General features: G+C 39.6%; 1 protein-coding gene across 3 annotated transcripts in view; it reads left to right on the top strand.

Moving 5' to 3' along the window:
• Positions 1-17069, top strand: part of LOC146550483 (vitamin D3 receptor A) — a 75113-nt gene extending 58044 nt beyond the window's left edge. For all 3 annotated transcript variants that reach the window (XM_085260087.1, XM_085260088.1, XM_085260089.1), the window contains 7 exons: positions 210-340; positions 8016-8200; positions 9924-10023; positions 10628-10805; positions 12850-13001; positions 13512-13628; positions 15606-17069. In XM_085260087.1, the coding sequence (XP_085116213.1) occupies positions 210-340; positions 8016-8200; positions 9924-10023; positions 10628-10805; positions 12850-13001; positions 13512-13628; positions 15606-15859 (1117 nt within the window). In that variant the 3' untranslated portion in view covers positions 15860-17069. The remainder of the gene's footprint in view (positions 1-209; positions 341-8015; positions 8201-9923; positions 10024-10627; positions 10806-12849; positions 13002-13511; positions 13629-15605) is intronic.
• Positions 17070-17272: the final 203 nt, after the last annotated feature.

The raw sequence follows: 17272 nt of genomic DNA on the forward strand, positions 1-17272 counted from the left end.
TATCTGTACAGTATAAAATGGATTTAATCTTTTGGTTTAGGCCTTCTCTTTTTAACTTTAAAATTTTGGATGTCTACATTTCAGTAGTATGTACAGTTCATCTGTTGCTGGGTTATCACCAGAAATGCCTGTTTTTAGTAGTATATCGCTTATGTTATAAATAATAAATGATCCCAAATGAGTAACTGATTCTTTGTGGCTCTTCATAGGCGCAGCATGAAACGTAAAGCTTCCTTCACCTGTCCATTTAACGGGAGCTGCACCATCACTAAGGACAACCGGCGTCACTGCCAGGCCTGTCGTCTTAAACGCTGCATTGACATCGGCATGATGAAAGAGTGTAAGTTGATATTTATGACCTCTAATAGTCTAACAGCACTTATGTTGTTGGTGCCATTGCTTGACATGTAAAACATGACTAAAGTATCTTGTATGTAAGTGATCCTTTTTTTTAATGATTAGTTGTAAGTTACTGGGCTGGGTATCAGAGTGAAACCTGCTGGTTTATATATTCAACTGTGGGGTTGAATATATGCTTTGTTAATGAGGACAAAGCATATAAACAAATGGGCATATAGACAAAGCACTTTTTTATTTCAGTAAGATACACTGAAATAATATTATTTTTATAAATTCCATTATTATAAATTATATGACTATAGATGGAAAAATTACGATAGCTTCAAGATCACGATTATGATTAAAAATCATGCTATTATTTGATGTTTGTGCTGGACTTTGATATATGCCTTTGCAGAGTGATACTGAGGCTGATATTAAAGCGAGCATTAACAGCTTTGCTCCTGCTTGACTTACCTTTGATGTAATATTCATGTTCGTATCTGAGATACTGAGCAGCTGGTCTGATGCTGCTTCTGTGTCACTGCTTAAATTAGAAACCAAGGCCACCGCTGCACAAAAGACAATTGATCTGTAATAATTATTTTATTTCTGTAGCTGGGATGGAAAATCAGCCAATAGCATAAATGGTTTTGGTGTAAATTGATCAGATTTATAGGAAGTAGATATCATAAGGTTTGCACCATATGGCAAACTCAGTTGTGGGTCAGATTGTTGCTGAACTTAATAATGTTGTTAATTCTCCTTATAGCCTTCCAGATTAGGGCTTCTGTAGTTAGTGAAGTTTAGTTGGTAGGATTAAAGCATTGTAATCAGTTACTGAAGTAATATTGTCTTATATTTTCAGTTTGATAGTGTTCTGCATTTAACTGTGTTGGTTATGCATGCAGCAGCAGGCCTGGGTGTAACACAAGAAGAAGGTGCTGTCAAGGGAAAATGAGCCATCACCTCACCTTTTGTTAACACAAAATAGCATTTGATGCGCAGTGGCTACCATAGTTATTTTGCATGTTTACAAATAATCATATTATACAGTGCTTACATCAACGGTCCTGCATCCAACTTATTTAAATGAAAAATAGGGACTTTAATGTTACAAGCCAGTGTGCATTTCAGTCACATTAAAACTAACTATATAGTAATAGAAAGTACCGCCAGCATCACTGCATGAGCATAATTGTAACAAGTTGTAGATGACAAGAGGTAAATAAGAGAGCAAGTGGGAAGGAAGGAAGGAAGGAAGGAAGGAAGGGGGGAAGGAAGGAAAGAAGGAAGGAAGCCAGGAGGGGTTAAAGAACTTTTCAACAATGGCTCGCTTTCTTCAAAGAGACAGAATTGTTGAGCTTCCATTTCATTCACAAAAAGACTGTGTGTGTGTGTGTGTGTGTGTGTGTGTGTGTGTGTGTGTGTGTGTGTGTGTGTGTGTGTGTGTGTGTGTGTAAGAGGGCACAATTCAGACTGGTGATTGCCACCGTGTTCACCATAAATAGACATACTACACTGCAGTGTCTGTTTGTGTCTGATGAAAGAAGAGCGAAGAGAGAGCGAGAAGTTAGAGAGCGACAGGGACTCTTATGTGGATAAAATGGTCTCTTTGTCAGAGCTTATACACAGGTTTGTGGGGAAAACGCAGCCCACTGTATTCACTACTGGGAATTACAGCTGCTCTGCTTGTCTCTATTGTGCCTGCGAAGCAATTTTTCCAAATAAATATCCGTTGTATGCTATGTTAAAGCCTCAGATCTTTGGTAATGATAAATCTGTTATAGAAGAGACGTATTAATACCAACTGCAATTGTGTCATTGACACTGAAAAGAAATGTAGCAGGACTGTATGCTAGCAAGCTTGACACTAAAGCCCAGTTCACACGACTGAATCGAGTCAGATTATTAGCATTCTGTGAATAGAGTAACTGTTAAAAATATTAATATATTATCAATAGATAACATGTACAAGAGTGCATGCAAAAATGCATGCCGTATTGTACAATATAAAATCCTGTCTTCCTTCTCTCACCCCAACTGGTCACTGCAGCTGACCACCCCTCCCTGAGCCTGGTTTTGCAGGAGGTTTCTTCCTGTTAAAAGGGAGTTTTTCCTTCCTGCTGTCGCTAAAGTGCTTGCTCATAGGGGGTCATATGATTGTTGGGTTTTCTCTGTATGTATTATTATAGGGTCTACCTTGAAATATAAAGCACCTTGAGGCAACTGTTGTCGTGACTTGGCGCTATACAAATAAAATTGAATTGAATAAAAATTACGTAGTGTATGCACCTTGGAGCTTCAGCAACATACATACAGTTGGCTTCTTTCTTGAGTTATTTACAAGTTTCTACATCAGAGAATAAAGTTATGTTGAAACCAAGCACACCATTGTTTTTCTTGTGACATTACCAATAAGTTTGATGTGTCACATGGCCCTCTTCCTATTGAAAAAACAAAAGTTGTATCCAAGATGGCCGACTTCTAAATGGCCACCATGGTCACCACCCATCTTGAGGAGTTTGCCCCCTCACATATACTAATGTGCCACAAACAGGACTTTAATATCACCAACCATTCCCATGTTATTACGGTTTATCCATATAAATGGCCCACCCTGTAGAAGATAAGATCAAAGTGTATATGGACTGCTGTGTGTACCTCCAGTTATAAAAGAGTACAGTTATCTTTACTGATGTGTCTTTGTTGTGATAACATACCCGCAGATTACTGAAAATTCAAACTGATCCCAACACAGAGCCAGATACAGCATTCTATCTACTCAAACATTTATTTATTTTTTATTTATTTAAAGTGATATGTCGAGTTGATAAAGGAGAACAAACAAGTGCTCGTAGTAGTTTTCAAAGCATTGTTTTTAGGGTAATTTTGCTTGTATGACAAAGAAGATAACTCTGATAACTCGTTCTGTGCATATATCTCCATGCGGTTCTTATGCGCCAATCCCAGCTGTTTGTGATTTATTTCATCAGGCGGCCTCGCTGCGGTTGCGTTAAAACTTCTGACTCAAAAGTATTTTCATAAAAAAATAATATGTCTTTGTCAGCTTTTATTTCCATGGAAATAAAATAACATAAGGATTAGGTTTCAGGATTTTTTTGGGGGTTTTTTTCTTTTGTTTTTGAGGATAACATGTAATAAATGAATTTGAACGAGTCTTTTCATTCACACAGTTCAGTTAGCATCAGTGTTGGTGTGTATGTGTTTCTGTCTCTGTATTCTATCCTCTTTATTCTGACGGCTTTGTCTAAGCTTCACCGCCATTCAGATTAGAACTCCGTGTGTGTTTGCCCTCTGGTATTTGTGCCAGCTGAGTTCATAGTAAACACCCCTATGCTGTCCTTATTTGACAGAGGTTAGGTGGATGCCAGGACACCCCTCCCCCACGCCTGTGTGTGTGTCATAATACTTGCAGTGTTTGTGTATTTTTGTGTGCTTATCCTTGGGTGGGTGCTTATTTGTAACAGGATTAGAAGTTAAGGAGAATTTCTGAAACATTTTACCGTTTAGGTGGCTGGATTCTCGCCTGCTGTTGCCAAGCCCATCAGTTCCCTAATTTAAATTCTTCACCCTTTCTCTAATGTTTTTGTATTCTGTCCTTTTGACAACCTTTACTCTTGTTCGATGTAACCAGAATTGCCAGATGCTCACTTTGTGGACCAAACATGTTAAACAGAGGGAAATGGTGTGGATCCAAAACTAAAAGCTTGATCTCCCAGCTTCATCGTCATGAATCTAATGGGCTATTTCCTCTCTAAATAGTAAGTGCAGTAAGTGCTGCAACAGTATTGGTCACCAGAACCACCTTGACATATATCTAGAGCTGGGCGATAGAACGATAACGATATGTATCGCGATATAACTTTTACTCGATAGAGAAATTAAGCTATCGCGATAGACCTCGCCGCTCTTGTCCTCTTAAAAAAAAAAAAAAAAAAAAAAAAAAAGGTCAGCCAATCCAAATTAAGTAGCGCAGAGCCGAACCAATCACAGCCGCAGCGTCACGTCGCGTGACTTGTTGCATACAGCACAAGTGCCAAGCCGCACGTGTGTTTGTTTGGGAAGCAGCCAGCGGGTAATGGAGCCAGCCCGTAATGGAGGAAATGAGTGTGCCGACTAGAAAAATCAACCGAGCGTGACCGAAGAGAAAACAGATGATGGTTCCAATGCCGGAGAGATTGTCGAACGGAAGAGCCATAGAAGTTCCGTAGTGTGAAGGTATTTCGGCTATTTCAAGTCTGACAAAAAACAGAGTAGGGTGCACTGTAAATTGTGCCGAAAGCAAGTCTGGAAATACAATAAACTGGTGCATGCGTCACACTGTGCGCCACGTTATTGTTTCGGTGAAATGAATTTCTACAATACTGTTACTGTTAATTCTACTCTCTGCAGTGTTTAAATGCTTACATATACACACAGTTACTGTCCCTCCACACATACGACTCGGTTCTGCTTCTATGCCGCAGCTTTGTTTACTTTTTCCCACCGAGGCTTCTAGACTTCTGATTGGCCAACATTTCTGCACGGTTAGGAATCTAGCGCCACCTGCTGCTTTGGCATGTTCATAGCAGCGTTTTCCTTCATTTCTGCCTTTATGTGTGGACGGGATTATTTTTTAAAACGAAAACGGAAAATCTCCGTTTTCAAAAATACCCGTGTACATGTGGACGTAGCCTCAGTCTCTGACTGGAAGCGCTAATTCGTCATTCGGCTTTTGTCAGACTAAAGTAACTGTTAAAACTTTTGAAAAGCTCAGCTATACAACAAGGAGAGATTGAGAATTTCCTTTTAGTTCTCAGTTTATTTGATATTGACAAAAGTTAGTCAGTTTTGTCTGATCTTCTGTAAAACAAACTAAGATTTATTTTTAGAATTAATATTTTGTTTCTAAGTGGAATTGACAATTTAGTCTGTTTTGTTTGTTCTATTTTGAAACTTAAACGCTTTAGCGGTTGCCTTTTGTGTAGTTTGCAATATTTGCCTTTATTTATCTGAAAAAGTCTCATGTTCCTTAAGTACATCTACCCTGTTGAACTTATTATGGGAAATAAATATTTAAATAAAAACAAGCTGCTGATTATTTCACATTTTACTTGTGAGCAACGGCACATTTAAATCTTACAAATATAGTTATTTGGCTTATATCGTGATAGATATCGTTATCGCCTGAAATGAAAAAAACATATCGTGATATGAAAAAATCTCATATCGCCCAGCTCTACATATATCTCACCAAATTGGAGTATTAGAAGTCTCAATTGTGTTTAAGTGGTTGGTTGGCTGGTTTATGAATAAGCCTGCTGGGAACCTCTGGGCCTCCACCACAGGGGCACTCTGCTGCTCGCTTATTGCCAGGGAACAGGACCGGTGTTGACCAAAACTTGTTGGATTTTAATTAATTGCCCCCATCACAGTTTGCCTTTCTTTCTTTCAGCCTTTCTCTCTTTGCTCTCCTCTGCCACTCTGGGCACTTCACCACATCCAATCACTGACTTTACAAACAGCAAACTTTCTTTTGGTAAACTGCTGCTGCCTGCCAAGTGCTGTGGGGTGGTCAAGATGTTCCTTTGATGGTTGGTTGTTTTTTGTGGAAAGCCTTAATGATTCCATCCAGTGCTCAAACTTGGCTGGAAACCGGTTCAATCATGTTCTGGGCTTTAGAATAGCTTCTTTGACGGCTGGTGCCAAACTTGACCAAATTGTGCCCATTCACGATTGAGTTATTTGGATGTCTTCACCACAAGGAGTGGTTCAAGACAGTCCTGGCTTGTGACTGGATGGACACCGGAGTGTAGCCAAAGCCTAATTAATTACAGTCAGTTAAAAGAGATGAAAGCCTAGTAAAACCTAGTTAGCTAAGCAGTCAAGCTTATTGAATTGCCTTTTTAAGCCTCAAGTAGTAGTATTTGTTGTTGTCGTTGGTCTCTGCATCACCCAATCATTTGATTATGTAACGCTGCTTCTGTGGTTGCAGTCCAGGGTGCAATTACAGAAAGTTCACTTTAAAATTAGTTGTTTACAACTTCCAGGGAAACAACCAGTATTCAAGATGAAGTGTGTGTTTTCTGAGTTCTATTTAATTTACAGTCAGCCATGACATATAATTGGTCTCTTAAGCTCTAAAGTACATAAATATTTGCTATCCTTGTACCTTTGATCCAAAGATGTATTTAAAATTAGAAAGGCTACAGCTGAATTACAAAAGTTCCCTGTCTTTTAAAAATTGCACATGCTATAAATACTAAACAATTAAAAAAAAACAGCATAATGTGATTAGACTAAATTAATTGTGCATAAAACGTAAACAAAACAGTTTTTCTGTAGCTGTCAGATTGCAGCTTCATCTTTTTGGGCTTCAGCCATGACAGTCTGTCTCTTCTTGGCAGTCGCAGCCTGTCTGGCAATCACACTGTCTGTCTGCCCAGTTGAGCTCTTCATGGGTAATCGTTTACTATGGCGCAGAGTCAAAGGTATAATATGGGCCAAGGCATTCATAGGTCAGTGGAATGCTTCAGCAGTGACTACAGTGACCCATGGGCTCCAACTTCAGATAACATAAATACTAACTGTAAAAATATTTACCAGTATTTTTAGCATTTCTGAAAACGTTATCTTCAATAATTTAAATTACAATCAGGTGCCCCTTCAATTCGACAAATATCCAGATGCTCATTTAAAAGAGAAACTGAAACTGGAGTGTTTATTGAACCTTTTGTTTAATTTAAAAAAAAGAAATTAATGATCAGTTTAATTTGTATCATTTTTGCTACCATTGCTGGCATTTTTGTGTAATTTACGGCAATGTGTTATTTTGCGATTCATTTATGGGTTTTTTTAGGGGTGAAAAAAACTTCTGACAAGATGTTACATAAACTCACAAAACCCATGTATCAAATATGGTATTTATGAATCCCTTGTGGCAGGACCATTTTATTGTAATGTAAAACCAGAGATTAGCCACTTCAGGAAATGTTGACAGTGATCTTTTTTTCTAATACAATTTTATCAGCGCCATCTATCATGGTTTGCCTAGTCAAAGGGATCAGATTTTGTCAGAGGATTCACGGCCATCTGTCATTGTATATCATATTTAAAATCCAAAGCAGACAAATGCAGGTCAGCGGCAATCTGTAGTAAATAATATGTTTTGATAGTCTCTGATTAGAAAGCAATGTAAGGCTCTAAAACGTGTGCGTGCAAACCCAGGAATTCCCAAGCAACCGTCTCATCGAGTCAAGAGTCATTATAAGCAGTAAGTCTATTCTGTTCTGCACCACTGCGCCGCACTGCCTGCAGCTTCTGTCGGGCAGCATGAATAAGGAAAAAGGCACTTAAATATCTAACATTAACCGCATCATCTGAATGAAAAGACAGGAGACATGACAGGCTCTTCTGCTTGCCAACTTGAAGCGATGCAATGGTAATGTAACCTGGGATGGAAATATTTGGGGCTTACATTACATCGCCCTTAGCTACTTTTATTGCTGACTTTCTCAGATTTCATCTATGAAAGTTGGTAATGATGCCTTAACTATTATCTAAGGTACCACACAGGAATTGCTTTCCTTTAACTCCTAACTTGATTTTGCTTCTTTTTCATAATTTCTTTGTAAAATGTTTTGATGTGTCTTTTATTCTATCTTCCATTGCAGTCATACTGACAGATGAAGAGGTTCAACGGAAAAGGGACATGATAACGAAGAGAAAAGAGGAGGAGGCAGCCCGAGAGGCCATGAGGCCCCGGCTGAATGAGGAACAGGCTCGGATCATCTCCTGCCTGGTGGAAGCTCACCACAAGACCTACGATGCCTCCTATTCTGACTTCACACGCTTTAGGGTTAGTCCTGTGAAAAGTTACTTTCTTTCTTCACACCTGCCAGAGGTCCTGGGTTAAAATCTGAGACAAGCCCCCACTTGTTAAGTTCTCCTGAAAAAGTCCAAGGGGTGTGGGAAAGTAAAAAGTGTCCGGTTTGAAAAAAAGAGACATGGAAGGAAAATTGTTAAAGTTTTAAAAAATGAATAATTAAACTTAAAGAGATGGACGAGCTGCTATCGCCTTCAAAAGAAAGAAAACATAACAAAAGCCTCTCTGGCACTCTGGCGTCATGGGCCACATAAAGCCCAGTTTGACCTTAAGATGGGATAAAGGAAAATCTCCTCTCTTTCAGTGCAAATATGTTTAACTACACATGAAATCACTGAGATGTGCAATTTTAACTGCATGTCTCAGGTTTCGACATGAAAAATGTGCAAAATTACAGAAAAAAGTAGCTCACTGCCCAGAGTCTCCTGTATTTCTAAAACATAAAGTTTCTATATTTCTATAGATGGTTAATGACAGAAACATTTCTGTCATGTAATTGTTTATGTACTACTTAGTTCAGTTGATTTAGCATGAACGACCATGGGGGAGGAGAAACTGTAAAACTTACAGTTAAAAGTCCAAAAATGTATGCCCCTCTTTCACGTTTTCCAGCCTTCCAGTGGGTCTGACTGGAGTCTTTGCTGGGCTGACTCTGGTCCGGAGGCCTTATGTTTGACACCCCTGCACTAGCGCTCTCTATTCTCTGGTCTTAATTGCTGAGTAGAGTCAGCTGTACAAAAAGGCTAGCACCTTACCCACGACCATACAGGGTAAAACCACAGCAGGCCCTACTAGGACAGTGACAGCTCACTTTATGATTAGTGGAGCAAATTCATTTTGTTTTCCAAATGACTATGGGTGTACCAGGTGTCATGTGTCATGACCTGGTACACACAGGATGAAAGCATGGAATCAGATCTGTCTTTTACTTTGTGCCTAATGAATATGATTAGATTAAATTTGTCTGCAGTAAAACATCAGGAATTGCTGCAATGTGTTAACACCACAGCAAGCCCCATTCATTATTACTGAGCGTTAACTCTTACACAATTACACTGACTTGAGCTGGACATGTATATGTGAGGTGACATACTTTAATCACAGTTTCCACTTATGCATATTTTTCACAGAAAATAATTATAAGTAACAATGAAGCAAATATTTTTGAATGAGTAATGAGAATTTGAGAACATGATTTTGGTACTTTTTGGTAATGTCACTGTTTTATATACAAAAATAGAGCTAATAGAGCAACAGTGTTGTGCCATGTGTGCCGACCAGGTTAGCTGTTTAATAGTTCACTGTTGTTGAAACGTGGGCTTTATTGAAATTCATCAAAGTGTTCTTCAGTGATCAGTGATTACATCAGCTGCTGGTGAGGCAGGGGCTGTTTTTGCTTGTTCTTTGTTTTTTTGGTAACCCCAGTACATACAGGAAATTTTCAGAACACGGTGTTCATGCACACTGTGCGGCAAACCTGACATTTCTAATTCTATTATGTGAAGCTTTATTACTTTATTATTGCGACTGCTATTCTGAGTAAAACCTCAAATAGAAAAAGAACAGTTCCAGCAGTCCCTGCTCCTGTGACACAGACCTGTGGTGTGTTGTGATTACTTGGACTTTTGGAGCCCATGAAAACAAGCCAAGCAGCACTGGGTAATATTAATGCTTGTGTTTACGTGTGTGTTTGCAGCCCCCGGTACGCGAAGGCCCGGTTACACGCAGTGCCAGCAGAGCTGCCTCTCTTCACTCACTCTCTGATGCCTCGTCTGACTCATTAAACCACTCACTTGGTGAGACAATAAAGGGTCCCTCTTCTCTTGTGTGTTTTATCAATCAGGGTTAGGACACAAGGACCCAGCTGTGAAGAGATCTATTGATTAAAAATAATAATAACTAAGCTCCATTTTGCGGTTGTATCACACCAGCTGCATTGTCAGTGAGCTCCTGGATCATACCCACTGTGGAAAACAAACAGACCCAATAAAGGAATACTCATATTTGCAGTTACAAGAAATATGAGGGGTGCTTGTGCCCACTGTTAGTCATACTGACTCACTGATGCTCCACAGTGAAGCTGTAGTGATTGTACTGATCTTGAGCTGCTGTGTGTCAATCTTTTTTAGAATTTGTTGCTTCTTTGCCATATCGGCCAAACAGAATACACTTAATACCTTTCATTAAATTACTTAAAAGTCTTTGGTGCATTTATTATTTAAACCCATCGGTTCAAGGTGAACTCACTTGCCATCTCCGCTGTGTAACCGGTAACTTGCTCTTTGCTATTTCTGTCCGTTCTAAATGTTTTCTTGTAATCCCTCCCTTCCTTCCCCACCCTGTTCCCTTTTCCCCCCTTCCTCCTTTATCAACTTGTCTCCTAATCCCCTCCTTGAGCAGAGTCAGTGGACACCAAAATGAACTTCAGCAACCTGTTAATGATGTACCAAGATGGCGCAAGTAGTCCAGACTCCAGTGAAGAGGACACAAAACTTTCCATGCTGCCCCACTTGGCTGACCTGGTGTCCTACAGCATTCAGAAGGTTATAGGCTTTGCCAAGATGATCCCAGGCTTCAGGTACCAATTAAAGCCTCTAATGAGATTTGCCAAGAAAGTACATTAAAGCATTTTGTTATTTTTGTAACTAATATTTTTAAAAAGATGGATTCATCTAATTTGCCATAATTTACCAACAGTTGCTAAACACTATATAATGTTAGCTTTATTTGGGTTTACGTGGGTCCCAATGCACCGATAAAATAGCTGATCAGCTATTTCGGTAGATTACTCATTTGATTCACTAAGAAAACATAAACATAAATGCTAAAAATTTGGCCATTCTAACTTTCAATATGTACGGATTAACTGAATCTGCTAATTTGGCTATGGAAGATTCTAAAGAACATTTTCAGTTTCTTTTTTCCCACATAGATTTCATTTCCATAGACATGAGACCAATAAAGTGATTGGCAGATTATTCAGTAATCTGACTGAACATATAATTTGAATACTTTGTTGTGAATGTAATTGAAATGTCTTAGAGACAAAGCAGACTGCTTAATCTGATCCAATTAGAGATAAGCAGGAAAATTGCTGGGCTCAGAGGGGCTCTGATTGCTAGACGTCTCATACCATAAAGCCGCTAATATTCTAGCAATCTTATTCTCAATGCCATTAACTAAGTTTCTGATATGTTTTTTTATGGACTCGTTACAGTATATCCATGTTATATTTTCATTTTTAAAATTAAATTTGCAAGAATTTCAAGAAAACTTTCTTCACTTTTTCACTATGGGCTCTTTTCACCAAAGTTTTGAGGTGGCACATGAATTTAATTAATTTTGAAATAAGACTAACATGATAAAATGTAGAACAGGTGAAGTACTGTCAATACTTTCCCGATGCATTGTAAATTCTGGTGCATCCAATGGGTAGCACATAGACGATGCCCCACCCACATGAAGGGCCCGGTTGTTTGCTGGGCATTACCGAGTAAGGCGAGATGCTATTATCAACCCCCAAACAAACATGCTCTTCCAAGAATACTCCAGAACAGGCTGTAGCTTTATAAATACATGCAGAGCAGAGATAAATTTGTAAATGTATGCACATACAGAGACGATGAAACAGAAGAATAAACATGGAATACTGTATCTCTCACATGGGTGTGCATAACGCATACATGTCTGCATCTTGGGAAACAATAATAGCTCATGGATAAGTAAGGTCTATGCTGTGAGGCCCAAATGAAGAAGTTTGGGATTTCTTTGTCAACTTTCTTTTTTTCTTTTCTTTCTGTAGGCATAATTATAGACACATTTAAATAGTGTTTAGATCCTTGGTATATAAAAACAAAGGAAAAAAAAATCTGATTTCATTCAGCAGTGATGGCATGAACATGTAGATAAAAGGTCTGTGGTTCTCTTACATTTGCATCTGCTTGCATCAGTGAATGCAGATGCACATACTTTTAGTTCTGTTTGCAAAGATCTCTGTTGCTAAAGTACCTGTTAAAAATACATTGTTTTATTTCTTGTTCTACTATCTCTCTACCTCACAGACGAACAGTTATTTGTGTATATAGGTGGTTAAGTGGAACTCGTCAGATGGAACAGGGTCATGTGTATTCTGGGGACAAGAAAGTTTTGGGTTTTTTATTAGCACGCTTAATTTGCATCAATTAAAATGTAAAGTTTGTTTGCAGCCAGTGTTTGTTACCGTGCACGTGTACCGCTATATAACAGTACAATCTGACCCATTTCCAAACTTACTACATGCACTATTTGTTTCTTTGGCTTTTTGTTTTTAAACAAAACACTTTACAGTTAAAACTGTATTTTAAATATATTTACCCATGATTAATTCACAATTTATGATAATCTATTATTATTTTATTTGCTCTTGTATGGGTTATTCATGAAGTTATACATGTATAACTTTGTATGGTTAATGCATTATGAAGGCACTATTTCTCTCAGGGCTTCAAAAAGTAAAGTAAACCAAAGAAAACACCTTCTTCTTCTGTCCCAGGTCCAGATTCACTGATTTGACAGTGCTTGTGCCTGACTGAACCAGTGTAGTGTGACTCATGCTTTTATCTGTAACTGTGTGTGTTGTACAGAGACCTGACAGCAGAGGACCAGATCGCTCTTTTAAAGTCAAGTGCCATTGAGATCATCATGCTGCGTTCAAACCAGTCATTCAGTCTGGAAGACATGTCCTGGAGCTGTGGAGGACCTGACTTTAAGTATTGCATCACCGATGTGACAAAGGGTTGGTTTCCTCTCATTCATGTAGCAGCTGCACAGTAGAACTAAAGCATCGGTGACTGCATTTCATGTTTACAGTATGTATTTTTAAAGAAGCATGTACAGAGCGTGTAAGAGACCATGCTTATCTGTTATATATACTCTTAAAACATGGACTCCTCTTCTTGAGTCACTGCTCTGGAGGCATTGGTGAATAATAGCTTTACACACTCCCAGGTATAGAGTGTTAATTGTTGAAGCTGGTGACACAGCTGGGATTATTTTTCTCCCAGTTTATATAACAGTCTTACAAGGATCCCCCACACTCGGCTTTTTACGCACACTTGCACATTACTGTGAGGTTTCAATTTCAGGTATTTTCAGCCACAAGCGCACACTCTGTGCTTATTCACTCGTACATGAAGGGCAGGTAGCGATGTTCTCTGTCCGCAAAATCGAAATACACATAGAGACCAGGTGTGTTTTCATTCATAAGCACAATGTACTAACAGTGAGTGTGTGTCATCCTTCACAGCGGGTCACACTCTGGAGCTGTTGGAGCCGCTGGTGAAATTCCAAGTCGGTCTGAAGAAACTCAACCTGCACGAGGAGGAGCACGTGCTGCTGATGGCCATCTGCCTGCTCTCCCCAGGTACTGCCGCTGCTGTTTGTGTGTTCGTCCGTGCCTTCATTGTCTTGGAGTATTTCCAGCTGAGCCATGCTTTAAAGATTGAGAATAGAGATTAGAGATGGTTAGTGGTTCGTTTCACTACTAACAACACCGTATCATCAAAGTGTGAACAGCATGGCGCAGGGTGTGTGTCGCATTCTCTTTCCGACCTAGATTCCTCCTATAGTCGTGTGCTGCCAGTAACACAAGAAAAAGCTTTTCCTGGAAGACCAAATGTGCTGTTCAGTACATTAAAGCATGAGGTTACAAAACAGTGTGGGAAGCAGAAGTTTGCATGCTGTAAATGACAAGTTTGAACCAGTGAATGAACATTAGGAGTATCAAATCCCTGAATCACAGAAAGAATCTGTCAAGCAGCAGGGTCATTTGTAGAGAATGTACACCATTTCAAAAACAGTTTGTTTTGTTTTCCTTGAGACTCGAGAGCCTCAGGGACACACTATTTGTATCAAAGCAACAGCACTTAGAAAGTAGCCGCAGTTAGAAATTAAATTCTTTGAGGGAGGGAAAAAAATCATTAGTTCTGTCCTTGTTCTCTGTTGCTATTATGTTGAAAGTAATCCAATATAAACTTGTTATCTACACATCTTTAGTTACAGTACACACTCTGTGGTGCAGATTTCTAAGCACACAGAAAAGAAAAAGGTTCAAAATATATTTATCCAGTAATAAGAAAGACTAACAGTGACAGACGTGTGATCAAGACCCAGAACATCCCATCACCATGGCCCTTACACGTCTCAGACACTAACTGATAGCAGACAGTGTTCTTTTTATAAACCTGTTCATATACAATACTGTGCAATACTGTGAGGTCTCAAGGCAAGCTTTCTTTCCTATTTTTTTTTAAATTTCCTTTATAGTCGTTTCTGATGATTAAGGACCTTGAAGTGCACTTTATACATTTTTTGTTCTTTACTTCTTTGCTTTAAACATATTGAGTCCCCCTGCTGGTGATGCAGCTTCTGCATGTGTGTCCATTTCATGTTTTAAAGAGGCAAAGTGTGAAATGGACTCGACGTACCGGCGTGTCTATTACATGTTTTGCCGTGATACTGGGTTGATGGGTAATATCTTCTGATGAATCACTTTGTTGGTGCTAGAATTATGTAGGCCTTTTTTATGCTTGAATGCTTGATAGGTCATTATGATTGGGTTAACTATCAAACTTACAAGAAAATGTGAGGGATGGCTCAAAACTTTTGCACAACATTTTATACAAAGCAGGTAAATGTTTTCTGTTAGAGCAGCAACATTGTTGTACAATCTATGAAAAAACTGTTTATAGTTCAATTTGAAATGCACACTAGACAGCTGATGCATTTTTCTTGAAGAGACAGTAAGAGCGTCTGTGCGTCAGCTGTCTCTGCTGAGTGCAGGGAGGATATTACAGAGTGAAGATAACAGCAAACATTCCTGAAAAGAGACATTCTCCCACGTCATTAATCACGTCTTGTACACGTGTATATAAAGATCCTAAAGTCTGAGTCAAGCATGAGGAGCATATTTAACACAGAAATGAGACAGAAGTAATAATAATGATAATAATGGATTGCATTTATATAGCGCTTTTCAGCAACAGTGTTAAGTAATTGATATGATAATTACATAAATTTTATGATCAAATCAAACTTTTTATTAACAGGGAGCATGATACCAGCCTACAGACATGTAGGCTGGTAGCATTACTACTTAACATTTAAATTCAGTATTTTCAAAAACAAAACAATTAAATGTTCTGAAATATGTTTTCTTTCTCGTTCCATCCACCCACACCTCCCGTCTCCAATCTCACCCTGCTGCTCCCTCTTTAATTTTCTCTGTGCTTCTGTCTGATTATGCCTTTCCGTCCACGCCCCCACCTCGTTTGTTGTGTGACCTTGCTCACGATGGGCTATACTCTCCACTCCCTCCACCCTCTTTGTTCTCCCATGTCAGATCGTCCCGGTGTCCAAGACCATGCCCGCATCGAGCAGCTCCAGGACGACCTGTCCGAAGTGCTGCAGGCCTACATCCGAGTCAACCACCCAGGTGGACGTCTGCTCTACGCCAAGATGATCCAGAAGCTGGCTGACCTGCGCAGCCTGAACGAGGAGCACTCCAAGCAGTACCGCTCGCTCTCCTTCCAGCCCGAGCACAGCATGCAGCTGACCCCGCTGGTGCTGGAAGTGTTTGGCAGCGAGGTGTCATAGCGGTGGAGGAGGCCTGGGTGGATGCATTCACACGCTCGTAACACAGAGGATGAGTAACCAACCCCTGCTGCCTTTTCCCCAAGAACGCCACTGCCCTCATAAAAACCTGGGCATGTGGGAGAAAGATGGATATTCTGACAGGTAGACAGTAATCTTCACCTCTTCATCATCTCTTCATCCTCCTAACCTCAAGCTACAAGACTCAGACAACTGGACCTCTGGATTTACAAAAATGAAACACACTAAACAGGTTCTTGCTTTCTGTTGCACTTGGATAATCAGATTTTATTTTTGCTTCTGGATTTGCAAACACTGTACAGAATCAGATTTCATTAGATCACTCAGATATCCAGACTCTTTGACATCCTGGTCCTCTCTCCATCCCCAAACTCCAAAAATCACCCCTTTATCATGATGGCCTTTCCTCAAAAACTACTAGATTCCTGCCGCTTTTCCTGCAGTGGGATGGACACAAATGTCTCATCCTCTTTGTAACATTGCTCCATGTTCACGCCATTGCCACAATACACAGGAGCAAATGCACAGATTTACTTTCATTACCCATGCTGGGTGATAAACTCGGTTTAGATAGCTATTAACTCTTGTTGGTTTACAGTTTTCAAAAGCAAAGACATCCAAATATATTAAATATCAGAAGCCATCGGCAAGCTTACAGTAATCTCATAGAAATACAAAGTGAGAGTGGAGCAGGCGTGTTTCCCTGTGAATCTGTGCATGTAGTCTCAGATAGTGTAATAGACTGAAGAAGGACATTTAAGTAGGAAAGCGTCAGGATGGGAATGGTGGGAAGGAAGGAGGAAACGAGGTTGGATAAATGGAGGGAGGTGCTACAGATGATGGAATTCCTTTTTCACAGGACAAAAAGGAATTTAGTAAAAAAGAATGTATGTATAAAGCTATATAGATATAAATGATACGTATAAGCTGACATATATGGGAAAACATGGTTGCTTCCATGGAAGCAAATAGTTCTGACTATTGTACTATGTAGAGGATTTGAAGGCCTCTCCTCTGTTGTGTGTGTGTGTGTGTGTGTGTGTGTGTGTGTGTGTGTGTGTGTGTGTGTGTGTGTGTGTGTGTGTGTGTATATGTCATATTTCAAAAGGCAATTACACACACACACTGAGAAGCGTGTGAGGAGTCCTTTTATTTGCGAGATACGTGTACAGAGAGGGAGAATATTGATGGACCACTGGGGGGGGGGGGTGTACAGGCTCTGACTGAGGGTCTAGTGCAGGGAAGCATTTTGGACCTGTGAAGTTTGTAGAGTGACATACGCAAACACAACTTCATGTTGCATGGATAGTGACTATCCAAAAGTATTTGTTCAGCTGGTTAGATTGCTGCTAAGACAGAGCTGCGTAGTTGGAGAGAAACCAGCTACCAGCTGTT

The sequence above is a fragment of the Mchenga conophoros genome, linkage group LG20 (genome assembly GCF_057382185.1).
Source record: "Mchenga conophoros isolate Kocher_MC1m ecotype Shallow Benthic linkage group LG20, M_conophoros_male_GT1.1, whole genome shotgun sequence".
NCBI classification, from domain to species: domain Eukaryota; kingdom Metazoa; phylum Chordata; class Actinopteri; order Cichliformes; family Cichlidae; genus Mchenga; species Mchenga conophoros.